General features: G+C 40.9%; 2 protein-coding genes across 5 annotated transcripts; one reads left to right on the top strand and one right to left on the bottom strand.

Moving 5' to 3' along the window:
* Positions 1-1,934: 1,934 nt before the first annotated feature.
* On the top strand, positions 1,935-5,988 carry mak16 (MAK16 homolog (S. cerevisiae)). Its single transcript, XM_021606752.2, has 10 exons — positions 1,935-2,164; positions 2,705-2,754; positions 2,903-3,012; positions 3,144-3,208; positions 3,298-3,449; positions 3,623-3,677; positions 3,861-3,935; positions 4,079-4,183; positions 4,794-4,859; positions 4,970-5,988. The coding sequence occupies exons 1-10, from the start codon at positions 2,150-2,152 to the stop codon at positions 5,177-5,179; spliced, it is 903 nt and encodes a 300-aa protein (XP_021462427.2). The 5' UTR covers positions 1,935-2,149; the 3' UTR covers positions 5,180-5,988.
* On the bottom strand, positions 5,622-12,464 carry tti2 (TELO2 interacting protein 2). Of its 4 annotated transcripts, none has more exons than XM_021606749.2 (8): positions 12,107-12,463; positions 10,506-11,214; positions 10,119-10,305; positions 9,910-10,002; positions 9,557-9,741; positions 9,264-9,407; positions 9,013-9,169; positions 5,622-5,929 (listed from the first exon to the last, which is right to left on the bottom strand). In XM_021606749.2, exons 1-8 carry the CDS (start codon positions 12,120-12,122, stop codon positions 5,846-5,848), a joined length of 1,575 nt encoding a protein of 524 aa, XP_021462424.2. In that variant the 5' UTR covers positions 12,123-12,463; the 3' UTR covers positions 5,622-5,845. The 4 variants fall into 4 exon arrangements, with proteins under 4 accessions (XP_021462424.2, XP_021462426.2, XP_021462425.2 ...); XM_021606751.2 differs by lacking the exon at positions 12,107-12,463 and adding an exon at positions 11,785-11,864; XM_021606750.2 differs by lacking the exon at positions 12,107-12,463 and adding an exon at positions 11,321-11,687.
* Between the last annotated feature and the right edge of the window lie 496 nt (positions 12,465-12,960).

Genomic DNA, 12,960 nt, shown 5'->3' with positions numbered 1-12,960 from the left:
TACATACACTCAATCACATTCCCACTCAATTAGTATTTGGTAGCATTGCCATTGTTCAATTAACAGACACATCTCAACATCAACTGTTCAGGACACTAATGAGAAGAAGAGAGTTGCTTGGGCCAAGAAACTCGAGCAATGGACATTAGACCGGTAGAAATCTGTTCTTTGGTCTGAGTCCAAATGTGAGATTTTTGGTTCCAACCGCCATGTCTTTGTGAGACGCAGAGTAGGTGAACGGATGATCTCCGCATGTGTGGTTCCCACCGTGAAGCATGGAAGAGGTGGTGTGATGGTGCTTTGCTGGTGACACTGTCTGTGATTAATTTAGAATTCAAGGCACACTTAACCAGCATGGCTACCACAGCATTCTGCAGCAATACGCCACCCCATCTGGTTTGCGCTTAGTGGGATTATCATTTGTTTTTCAACAGGACAATGACCCGACACACCTCCAGGCTGTGTAAGGGCTATTTGACCAAGAAGGAGAGTAATAGAGTGCTGCATCAGATGACCGGGCCTCCATAATCACCTGACCTCAACCCAATTGAGATGGTTTGGGATGAGTTGGACAGCTGAGTGAAGGAAGGAAAAAGCAGGTAAAACAAGTGTTCAGCATATGTGCGAAGTACATCAAGACTGTTGGAAAAGCATTCCAGGTGAAGCTGGTTGAGAGAATGCCAAGAGTGTGCAAAGCTGTCATCAAGGCAAAGGGTGGCTACTTTGAAGAATCTCAAATATAATATATGTTTTGATTAGTTTAACACTATTTTATTTCATAGTTGTGATGTCTTCACTATTATTCTACAGTGTAGAAAATAGTAAAAGAAACACTGGATTGAGTAGGTGTGTCCAAACTTTTGACTGGTTCAGTATATGCATGAAACAAGTCTCACTCAGTCATAGCAGAATAACAAATGGATTTGGCAAGAGTTTCTTTAAAGGTTAGTAGGAAAGTTAATAATTTAAACCACCTAAATACACTGAACATGTAATATTTGAAACGCAAACATTCATTTCCCAACTGCATTTTATATAATCTTACAGGCTCTTTATCATTCTCCATTTTACATTCCAATGCATGCCCACCTTGGTTTTGGGCAGCTGCTATTTGAGAATTCATCTCATCTCATTAGAAATCAAACTGGTTATCTTATTGCAGAGCACAGTGCTATATGTGTAGGCTATGCCATATGTATTGGCTAATATGCAGTTGTCGTTTTTAAACCTCCATTCTGGCATACATGACACATATGTATATCTACATGCTTTTATTTGGGTTTCTATGCTAAGTATATGATTGAATGTTCATTTAAGCCTGCAGCGAGGTACTTGAAATTAAACAAAAAATAATCATGCCAAAACATGATTCAGCAATTGAATTTACTGACAGAGATAGCTAATGAAACAGAAATTGACATGTAAAGTAGCGGGCTAGGCTAGTCTAACATTGGCTAGCTTTTCATAGATTGGCTAAATGGTCAAAGGAGTTACATCTTCATACAATCAAGACAATTAGTATTGCATGCGACATATTTCTAGTGCACTCGAAAACAAATACGTGTAGTACTTCATTCTGGGCGCTAGCTAGCAATATTCTGTTCTCCTTCATCAGACAGCAGCTCGCGATTTCACAAGAGGCTGTGTTTACATCGTAGATATAAGCATGCCATTGGTTGACTTCATCATGGCGGGTTGGTACGGGAGTTCTGATTGGTTCCATGTTTAGGCGTTCGGCAAATTTGCCTGAGCGTCCGAGTGTTGAAATATACTTTTTATAAACATAAATTGCAATAATTGAAGGTGCCAACATATTTTTTAGTCAAAATATGTTAATGTCACACAAAAAAATCCGCTCCTCCATCGACGGAGATCGATCAACTTCACGTTTTAAGGCTTCGGCCCACCACCCCGTGAATGTCCTCACACTCCAGTACAGTAGGTGGCAATGTATGCACTTCACGTTTGCGATCCAGAAATACAACTGTAAAAAAAAAAAGAATAACGTCCGTTTCCTATTGTTCCATGTGGTTGTACTGAGATAAAACGTAACTACACCTAGCCTGTAAAGTTTTACTATTTGGAGTTAATAAAAAAAAAATATTTGAAACAATCGGAGAATTCACAACACTCGTGTGGGGAACTAAAAATGCAGCACGACGATGTAAGTGAAGAGATACCAGCTAGCTGATGTCCGACACGATTGTGTCGACGCCACGCGTTATCTAGCGAGTTCTGGACATCAGTTTATTTTACACTTGTAGCTACAATATTGACTTGTAATTATGCATTCACATAGATTATCTAATCTTTCAATGACTAATAAAATGTCAGCTTGTTGGCTTGCCAGTTAGCTTGATCAATGTGTATTCTGCCATATACCTAGCAAACAGGCTAAATTTGCTAGCTGGGTCAATTCCAGGGTATTTTCCTTTAAAATGTATGTCAAGCAAAAACCGAAGATTGCAAAGTAAAACAAACTATACACAAGGACTGCTGTGAAAAAAATCCACTATACATTTTGCAAAAATATATTAACCTGCGTAGTAACAGGACAGAATCAAAAGATGGCACAAACTGTACATTTTTAAGTGAAAGATAAGTCTAAGCATCACTGTTACCGTAGAATTGCCCCTAGTTAGATATTTGGTAGATGGTTTTGGAGGAAACTGACCAGGTAACTAATCGAACACTTATTTTCTAGGTTATCTGGGATGTCATAGGAAACAGAGCGTTCTGTTCCTTCAAAGTCAAGTAAGTTACCCACTGTTGAAGTTTCATCTTTTCACAAGTGTGGATGTGGAACCCATTCATTGCTTTTAACGCCAGCTCATTTGTTGTAGCTATCAAGATGATAAGGTGGTTAACTTACAAAATACTGTTTCTGTTGGTCTTTTAACAGGACAAAGGTTCAGAACTTCTGCCGGAATGAATACAATATAACTGGGCTTTGTAATAGGTCATCTTGCCCACTAGCAAACAGTCAGTATGCAACTATAAGAGAGGAGAAAGGTACGTTGTCTCCTGTGAAATAAGTATCAGAAATATTTAGCTACACGTAGGAAGTATGTTTTTAGTAGTTAAGGGTATTGAGATTACAATGCAAATTGAGGTTTAATGTATCTGCTTACCTTTTTTCTTAGGTCAATGTTTCTTATATATGAAGGTTATTGAGAGGGCAGCCTTCCCTGCCCGAATGTGGGAGAAGGTAAGTGACAATAGAACTAAATAACTGTCTGTTAATAGACATTGGTTTATATTTGATGTCTTTTCTTTAACTTCAACTTTGTCTCGTAGGTGAAACTTAGTAAGAACTATGAGAAGGCTCTGGAACAGATTGACCAGAACTTGATCTATTGGCCCCGTTTCATCAGACACAAATGTAAACAGCGCTTCACCAAGATCACACAGTACCTCATCCGTATCCGCAAGCTCACACTCAAACGACAGTAAGCTTCCAACCTATATACACCATTCCTTTCACACACTCAAACTGATCTTTGCAGAAATTAGTTTGGTTTCCTTTAACTTGTATAGTAAAGGTCAAATTGTATTTTTTTGTTATTTAATGTTTTTAATTTTATTTAAATGACGTGTGAACTGTAAATGTATGATCTTCCAGGAGGAAACTGGTCCCCCTTAGCAGAAAGGTGGAGGCAAGAGAGAAAAGAAAAGAGGTACGTACTTGGTTAAACAGTTCAGTAGTGTTTTTGTCCCTGGCATTCAACTGTTCTGCTCCAAGGAGTGTTGGTGAATCGACCGTAAGGCATTGGCGACTCAAGAGTTCCTGTCAAAGGGTATGATTTACAAAAATCTCATGTCATGTGTAAGCATGAGATGCATATTCTATTGTTTTACAGGAAAAGGCCCTGATTGCTGCACAGCTTGATAACGCAATAGAGAAAGAACTGCTGGAGAGACTGAAACAAGGAACGGTAAATACATGGTTATGTACAGTGTCAATCACTCCACAATTTGTCACCACCTGAAGAATACTTTCAGACAAAGTAAAACTGCATGAGACAAATATGGTATGTTCATAACAGGAGATTGAGTATTAATGTTCTATTTCTTTCAGTATGGCGACATCTACAACTTCCCCATCCATGCCTTTGATAAGGCACTGGAGCACCAGGATGAGGAGAGTGAGACTGACTCAGAGGAGGAGGAGGAGGATGATGAGGTGAAAACGGCTCCTTAATCGAGTTTCTATTGAGCAGGGCCCAGATTCACAAAATCTTAAGAAGAAATGTCTTAACTGCCATTTGTTCCTTAACTATAGACTTATGAAGAAAGTTAAGCGAAGTTGCTATTCCTCAAAAGGTTCTTGGAAATATTGCGTTATTTCTTAAGTAGTTATTGGATATGTTCTTAATTCCAAGGTAGATAAACCTTGTCTTAAACTCAGGGCAGTGAGAGAATAAGCTCATGAAAGCAATTGAAATTTTCAGTATTGCTTATTTCAAACCCAAGAACATGTCTTAGAACAGTAATCTCAGTATGAAATATGCTAACATGATTGCCAATGCTTGCTAGATAGGTTGACTAGCAACAAACATCTTAAGATAATCATTCATTCTTAAGATATTGAGTAATTGCACTTAAGAACTATCTTATGAACTTAAGTTTAGACTGGTCCTTGGACTGCAAGTGTTCCTTTCAGCACAACCAATAAGATACCTCTTTTTTATTGGGCAGGGTCTGGTGCAGGACATTGGCACTGATCAAAATTAAAACCAAGTAGGAGGCCCAATGCCATCTGATGTATTTTAATCAAGTGAATGTGTTTGCAGGATGTTGGAAAGAAAGAATTTGTTGCTGATGATGAAATAGAAGAGAGCGATCTCAGTGACTTTGAGGTAACTTAAAAATATATAGCATGATCACATCTAAAGATTGCTCACATTTTGACTAATAGGGTGTGATATTGCTTGATATGCTTTAAGACTAAACATGTCTCATTTGGAAGGACATGGACAATCTGAAGGCAGGCAGCGATGAACATGAAGAATCCAGTGAAGAGGATGAGTCTGAAGAAGAGATGGAAGAAGAGCCTGAGGCCTCAGGCTCCAAAGGAAAGATGCCCCTCAAAGGCGCTGTATTCAGGAAGAAAAGGGCCTATGTGGAGATTGAGTATGAACAGGAGATGGAGCCTGTCCCCAAAAGCAAGGCAACATAGTCAGACTTCCTCTGACATGGACTCTAGGCCTTTCTTAGTTTGGAAGGTTAACCTGGTTATGTTGTCTGGAACGATTACTACTGGAATGCATCAAGCCTTTTGGTTCTTTGAGCTGTCAAAAACGTTTTGCCTAATGGGACTGTACTTCCAGTAATTTGTCAATGTATCACTCCTGGGTGGATTATGAGGATGGGGTGTAATCCTGTGATCAGGCTTGACCCCATTCAAGTTGCACAAGTCTGAAATAAGCAAATTTAGACCCACCATGAATGTCATTTCAAATTATTTCCTGTCTTAAATTCAGTTTTTCCACCTACAGGTCCTCTTCTGCCCATTTGTTCAAATGAATAAATCTCAATGCCGAGTAGCCTGACAATAGTGTAATGTCTTAAACCTGGCTGAAAGAGTTTCTGCTGTTTGATAAAGAATGACTTACCAAATCTCCCCAGCCAGCGATGTTTTAATAAATACAGTGGATCCGTAACACACAGAATGGAACATGTCAGTTTACTGTATAATAGCACTTGGGTCAGTCTTATATTGCCAGACTACATAGGTTCTGTCAGTCCTGCTCAATTAACCACATTAATCTTGATCATATCACTGTTCCAGATATCCATAGATGTGGGCTTCATTTCCAATGGAGGAATAAACACTGTAGATATGTCATGTTTGGGCCATTGTGACTGTCTCTATGCATCTCTGCACATAGGTGCTGGTGCAGCTGCTGTCGACATCCTTTAGAAGCATCTGAAGAAAGAATAGTTACCATTAATATACTGAAGAAAAATACAACTATTTCAAACTGACTGATTTTCTGATGAACTCAATTGAAATAAAGTAGGCCTTTAATCTATGGCTTCCACATGACTGAGAATACATTCATCTGGTCACATCTTTAAAAAAGCATGTATCAGAAACCCAGTCAGTATCTGACATGACATCTTCAGAGTTGAACACGTGGAATGTTGTCCCACACTTCAATGGCTGTGAGAAGTTTCTGGATATTGACAGGAACATACTGTTGCATACATTGACCCAGAGCATCCAATGGAAGGACTGTTACATTCAGCTTCCAGGAATTGGCACGGCAATGGGCCTCGATCTCGTCACAGTATCTGAGCACTCATTGCCATCGGCAAAATACAATTGTGTTCCTTGTCAGCATATATAATCCCACCGCCACCATGGGGCACTCTGTTGCCATCAAGTGGTAAGACTGGTTGGACGTACTGCCACATTTTCTAAAACTTTGGCGGCGGCTTAAGGTAGAGAAATTAAATGATCTGGCAACAGTTCTGGTGGACATTCCTGCGGTCAGCATGTCAATTTCACACCCCCTCAACTTGAGATGGCTGTGGCATTGTGTTGTGTGACAAAGCTACACATTTTAGAGTACCGTTTTGTCACTAGCACAAGGTGAATCTGTAATGATCATGCTGTTCAATCAGCTTCTTGATATGCTACACTTGTCAGGTGGATGGATTATCTCTTGGTAAAGGACAAATGCTCACGAACAGGGATGTAAACTAATTTGTTCACAACAATAAGAGAAGTATATTTTTGTGATCGTTTATTTCAGCTGATGAAACATGGGACCAACACAAAACAAGTTGCATTTCTGTTCAGTGTAAGTGGCAATAACTTGCCCCTTTATCTCAGAAGTTCTGAGCTCAGTGTTATATCATACACAACTTGAAATACATAAATGTATTACTAGTTAAGCTAGAGGGGTATTTAACTACAATTTGAGAAGGTCCAGTCCTAGGTGGCAAAGGTGCGGCTGGATATTGTCATTCTTTGGCAAAGTAACAAACCCCATCTCGCAACACATTTAACCCCAAACTGTTCACACCCTTCTTGTTGGCAGAGAAAATGTATACATTTTAAAGCAAATTTCTTGCAATTCTACACATTTTACAGTGTCACCTGAATGACTCAACAAAATCAAAATGGGGGGGGGGGGGCCTTGTGGTCGTGGCCTGTGAACAAACACGGTGTAATCTGACCATGTTAACGACAAGATAGCTGGTTAGCCTAATTTACCCACCTAGCTAACATGGCCTAGTTGATCAACTGAACATTTGACAGGTTATGAATAGCTCTAAGGTCTGTCAGTAAATGATATAACGAGGTAAACTGCTTATGCACTACCAAATTTCAAAATGGCACCTTTTACGACTACAACAGCAGCTAAAAGCCAGACTGATAAAAATGAATATATATCTATATATACACACACTAGGTATTCAGACCCCTCAACTTTTTCCACATGTTATGTTAGCCTTATTCTAAAATGGAATTTAAAAAAATTATCTATACACAATACCCCATAATGATAAACCAGAAACAGGTTTGTAGAAATGTTTGCTAATTTATTAAATATAAAATATACCTTATTTACATAATAAGCTATCCCTGAGCTATGAGACTTGAAATTGAGCTCAGGTGCATCCTGTTTCCATTGATCATCTTTGAGATGTTTCTACAACTTGATTGGACATGATTTGGAAGACTCTTCTTAGAGCTGGCCGCCCATCCAAACTGAGCAATCAGGGGAGAAGGGCCTTGGTCAGGGAGGTGACCAAGAACCCAATGGTCACTGACAGAGTTCCTCTGTGGAGATGGGATAACCTTCCAGAAGGACAACCATCTCTGCAGCCCTCCACCAATCAGGCCTTTATGGTAGATAGGCCAGGCAGAAGTCACTCCTCAGTAAAAGGCACATGACAGCCCGCTTGGAGTTTGCCAAAAGACACCTAAAGACTCTTAGATCATGAGAAACAAGATTCTCTAGTCTGATGAAACCAAGATTGAACTCTTTGGCCTGAATGCCAAGCGTCACGTCGGGAAGAAACCTAGCACCATCTCTACGGTGGTGCTGTGGGGATTTGTTTCAGCGGCAGAGACTGGGAGACTAGTCGGGATCAAGGAAAGATGAACGGAGCAAAGTACAGAGATCCTTGATGAAAACCTACTCCAGAGGGCTCAGGACCTCAGACTGGGGCCAAGGTTCACCTTCCAACAGAACAACGACCCTAAGCACACAGTCAAGACAACGCAGGAGTGGCTTCAGGACAAGTCTCTGAATGTCCTTGAGTGGCACAGCCAGAACATCTCTGGAGTGACCTGAAAAAAGCTGAGCGCCGCTCTCCATCCAACCTGACAGAGCTTGAGAGGATCTGCAGAAAATAATGGGAGAAACTTCCCAAATACAGGTGTGCCAAGCTTGTAGTGTCATACCCAATAAGACTCGATGCTGTAATTACTGCCAAAGGTGCTTCAACAAAGTACTGAGTGAAGGGTCTGAATACTTAAGTAAATGTGATGTTTTTTATTACAAATTTGCTTTGTCATTATAGGGTAGAGTGTACATTAAGGGGGGGGAAAAGAAATTTAATCAATTTTAGAAGGCTATAACATAACAATTTTGAAAAAGGGGTCTGAATACTTAATGAATGCACTGTTTATGCAGGACTCGTGGTCCGTATTGACCCAGTTCTGGGACCAGATCTGTTGAATATGGCTGCTCTAGGGACTCAAATCAATCAGTACCGCTGAAAATCAGCTTTATTGCTTGATTGAAATGTAAAGGTAATTTTATGATTGAGCTGACGTATGTAGCGTTTACCGCGATTGCAGTCTCCGCTATCGCTGAAACGTTGCCTTTAAATACCTAATACACTTTAGCGCAGCTCTTCAGCACAATGCATTGAATAAATAAATCAATCAATTTCTGATTATTGCCAAGTTGTATTCAACAGGAAATATACTTGGAGGTTAAAAGCAGACTCAACACCTTGAGTGGTACAGTGATACTGTTTTATGCCTACCTTGAGCTTGCCCTGGGTGCAGTGGTCCAACAGCAGCAGACAATGAGTGGCCTTGGTGACAAGCTCCTCTCTCACTGCTGGGGGTATGGACTCTGTGGACAGGTCACACACTAGCCTCAACAGACTCTGCACCAGGGCGGAAAGACGGCACTCCATTCTGCAAGTCCAGAGGACACAAACACTCAGTATGACAACAAAAACAGAGATGGGATTTCCATTAGTCTAATTTATTTGCTGGGGGTAATGACAACCTTGGCCAGGCGATGAGCAGGGTCTTTTCTAAAGCATCCAGGATAGCTAGTCTAGTCTGTTCTTCAGTACCGTCTGAGATCTCTAGATACCCAATGATTACTCTTTCCAATCGTTTCAGATGGCGAACAATGACGATACCCATCCTAACAAAAGAAAAGTACAATCCAAAAGTGAATTAACTAGATGTATTACATTTTAAAAAGTGGAATTTACCAGAACATCACAACAAATGCAATTTCTCACAGATACTCAATGTAATAATAGTTAATTAGCAAGAGGAGATAGACCGCACTTTTCAATGAAGTGTTCCAGACACTTGGCATAGACACTCCGAAGTGCAAGTTTATGCTCCATCTCCATATGGGTGAGGGTCAGCCGCAGCACCTCGTCATAACGGTTAGGTTTCCTGGGGAGCCCAGTGCAAGCAGGGTCTTTCTCCAACACAGGCAAAAAATCTATCAGGCATGGAAGGACCACCTGAGACACAGAGGGGAAGATACAGTATATGGAACAATAGAATACCATGATGTGACTGAGGCTACTTGGTCACCAGCTCAACTAGTACATACAAAATGTATTATGAGATGTTGGTCAGTGCATTGTACATACAAAAGCTGTTAATGCCATTGAAAGCCACAGCATTACCTCAATAAGCTGAGGCTCAGATGTGTAGAGGTGGTTGAAGAGGGCATGGTAGAGCACCTGGGCCCTGTTGTACTGACAGAGATCGGCAGCAGGCTGAAAGGGGGAGACGTTAATTGAACAGATACAGAAAACACCAAACATAGTTTTACAACCCATTACTGTAGATAACGGCATTATCTGGAAGTTCAGAGAGATATAGTACATCTCACCACATTGAGGACAATGTGATTCAGGCAGCGTACTCCCAGCACTTGGTTGTCAGTGCAGTAATCATCTGACATCAGCAGTGAAGGGGGGAAAACCTTCTCCAGATAGTCGGTCAGCCACGGCCGGCCCACCTGCATGACGATCCAGGCAAATACATGCTTAGTGGCCTGGTTTCGCTTCCAGCTGTCCCTGCAAAACATTATAAACAACACAATTAGAACATTCACAGCATGGTGCACTGATTGAAAATCTAATGCAAAGGATGTTCATTTTTGAGATTGGGATTGTTGATGAAATATGGTCAACAACACAGACGTTAAAGTGTTTGAAATGTTCTGAATAATTTCAACTTGCACTATTTACTAGTAAGTCATTATGATGGAACTCACCTTTTTAAATCAGGCTGCAGGATCTCCAAGATGGAGCCAAGGATTCCTGGTTGGCGCTCTGTGTTGTTCTTCCCAAACAGAAGCTGTGAGGTGGTCTCCCAGTCCCCTGCCTGAACCACTGAGTCCAGGAGGTTAGATGCAGCTGTTCTGGAGGCCTCACTGGTCCATGCCTGCTCTTGCATATGAGTCAACGCAAACACACACAAGAGGGGGGCAAGTGGACCTGTGAGGAAGACCCAGGAGGTGGCTTGGCAGTGGCTGGAAACAACCTCTCCCCCATTCCCAAGTCTTTGTACCAGGGCTAAGACTACTGAACTCACGACACAGGCTCTGGCCGGGATGGCCTCAAAGGAACTCTCTGGTAGTGTGCCACTGTCATTGTCACACAATGGCAAAGCAGCATACAGTGTCAGGGAGCTCACAAAGTCTACATACTCCCTTGTCAAGTCTGTGCTCTGATTGCTGCAACACTCAGAAAAAAGCCAGTGTCTGTCCCCCAGTCTGAATAGCTGCTCCACAATATGAAGGATTTCTCCACTTTGTTCTGTGGTAAGTCCTGGTGCCTTGAGTTTCTCCTGGACATGAAGCAGGACCTCAGCCACTGGACGGGAGAGCAGTGTATCAGGTTCTGCTGGGGAATGTCCCTCTTCAGGAGCCTTACATTGTTGTAGGTCTTGCAGCATATGGGACAAGTCCATCTTTGAAATATCTGTTTGGTGATGGAATTATGTTGTTTTTGTGACAATAAAACATAGAAGACATGCATGCAATATTAATGGCACAGCTCACAATTCTGACCCAGCACAAAAGCATACCTTATTGTAGATGTGTGCTATCTATAAAAAAAATAGCACGCTTATCCGTAAAAGTTAAACCTGTCAACTAGCTAGCTAAAGTTAGCCGTTTACGATGGGACCATATGGACTAACAAGCTCGCTACCTAGACATACTATAAAACATGCGTTAAACTAAAGCTAGACACCGTTGAGTGATACTTTATAACCATTCGTATTCATAGCTCTAGTATTGATAGCAGAAGGACTCTTGATTTGAAGCTTATGGTTTGACGAAGGGCGAAACCGCGGCAATATACTTCCTGGAATGAGAGAAGTAGGCGGAGCTTCTCTGGCTCACGCTATAACAGATAGGTGCACCCCATACAGAAACAAACAGTCGATATAATCGACAACAATCATCAGAAATCACGCGATATTAATCAGACAGTGGGGCGCCGTCTGATCCACTAGTTGGTCAGAAGGTTCAAATCAACGTTTCATACCATAATTTGCGAGTAGACAAATAGCATCAACCACGGCTGTTATTACACCCCGTATACGTTGGTGGCGGTAATGATAATTTTTATTACGCTGTAACAAACCTAAAGATCTTCTGACGTCCTTTCCCTTCGTCAAATTTACGTAATCGCATTATTTTGTAAACTATTTTTTTACAAAGCTAATGTAATGGATTTAAAAAGTGTTTTTACCCCGGGATAGCCCACTAATATGAGCCATACTATGGAATAATATTTTTTGAGTGCAATTCGATCTGAATATATCGTACATTTAAAAGGATTTGCAATTTTGCATGAGCAGGCTTACATTTCCCGGGAACCATAACATGGTGTCATTTCCGCGTCTTTCTTTTTCCAACACAGATAAGCCAAAACCACGACCCAGAGGGGCATTCTACGATGCTTTGAGCGCTCGCCAAGTCTCCAAGACCGGAAGGGAATATCACGTAGTGCGAATTTTCGGTTACATTTCAAACAGTTAAAATATACACCCTATATCCCCAGCCCTCAAATTAAGTGCACACTTTTGATGACGTTGCACGACGTCTGCCGAGAAAACACTTGCAAGGCAAGGGAGGAAGGAATTATTATTTTTTTTTGAATGATTTTTAAATGGACGCCTTTGCACGGAAATTCGTCAATCGTTCATCCCACGATCATTGTGTTTTCAGCCACCTATAGCTTGTGGGTGCTTTATATGCGCCACAGTCAATTATGATTGCATGTCTACTTATATTAACTATAAAATTATTAATATACGCCTACTGTATGGTAGCTCGTCTCGTAAAAGTAATTATGTTTTTGTTTGGTTAGCCTTTGGAAAATGTTAGAAATAAACCTTTTTCTTCTTCAAAAGTTCCAGCTATGCAGGCTAACGTTAGTTAGCTAATTAATTTGCTAGCTATCATACAGAACTGTCATATATTAATAATTATATAGTTAATATAAGTAGACATGTAATCATAATTGGCTGTAGCGCATAAAGCACCCACAAACTACCGGGCGGTCCATTTGAAAATCATTCCTTCCTCCATCGCACCTGCAAGTGTAAACTCGGCAGATGTTATGATCCCTTATCAGAAGTGTCCACCTAATTTGAGGGGAGAGGGTGTGTTTGGAATGCAGTCCCTGATTAATAACATTTGCACTTGTATTTCAAGA

Source organism: Oncorhynchus mykiss, chromosome 6 (genome assembly GCF_013265735.2).
Source record: "Oncorhynchus mykiss isolate Arlee chromosome 6, USDA_OmykA_1.1, whole genome shotgun sequence".
NCBI classification, from domain to species: Eukaryota; Metazoa; Chordata; class Actinopteri; order Salmoniformes; family Salmonidae; genus Oncorhynchus; species Oncorhynchus mykiss.
Note: the sequence above shows the minus strand (reverse complement) of the source record. Positions and strands in the feature narration are given on the sequence as shown.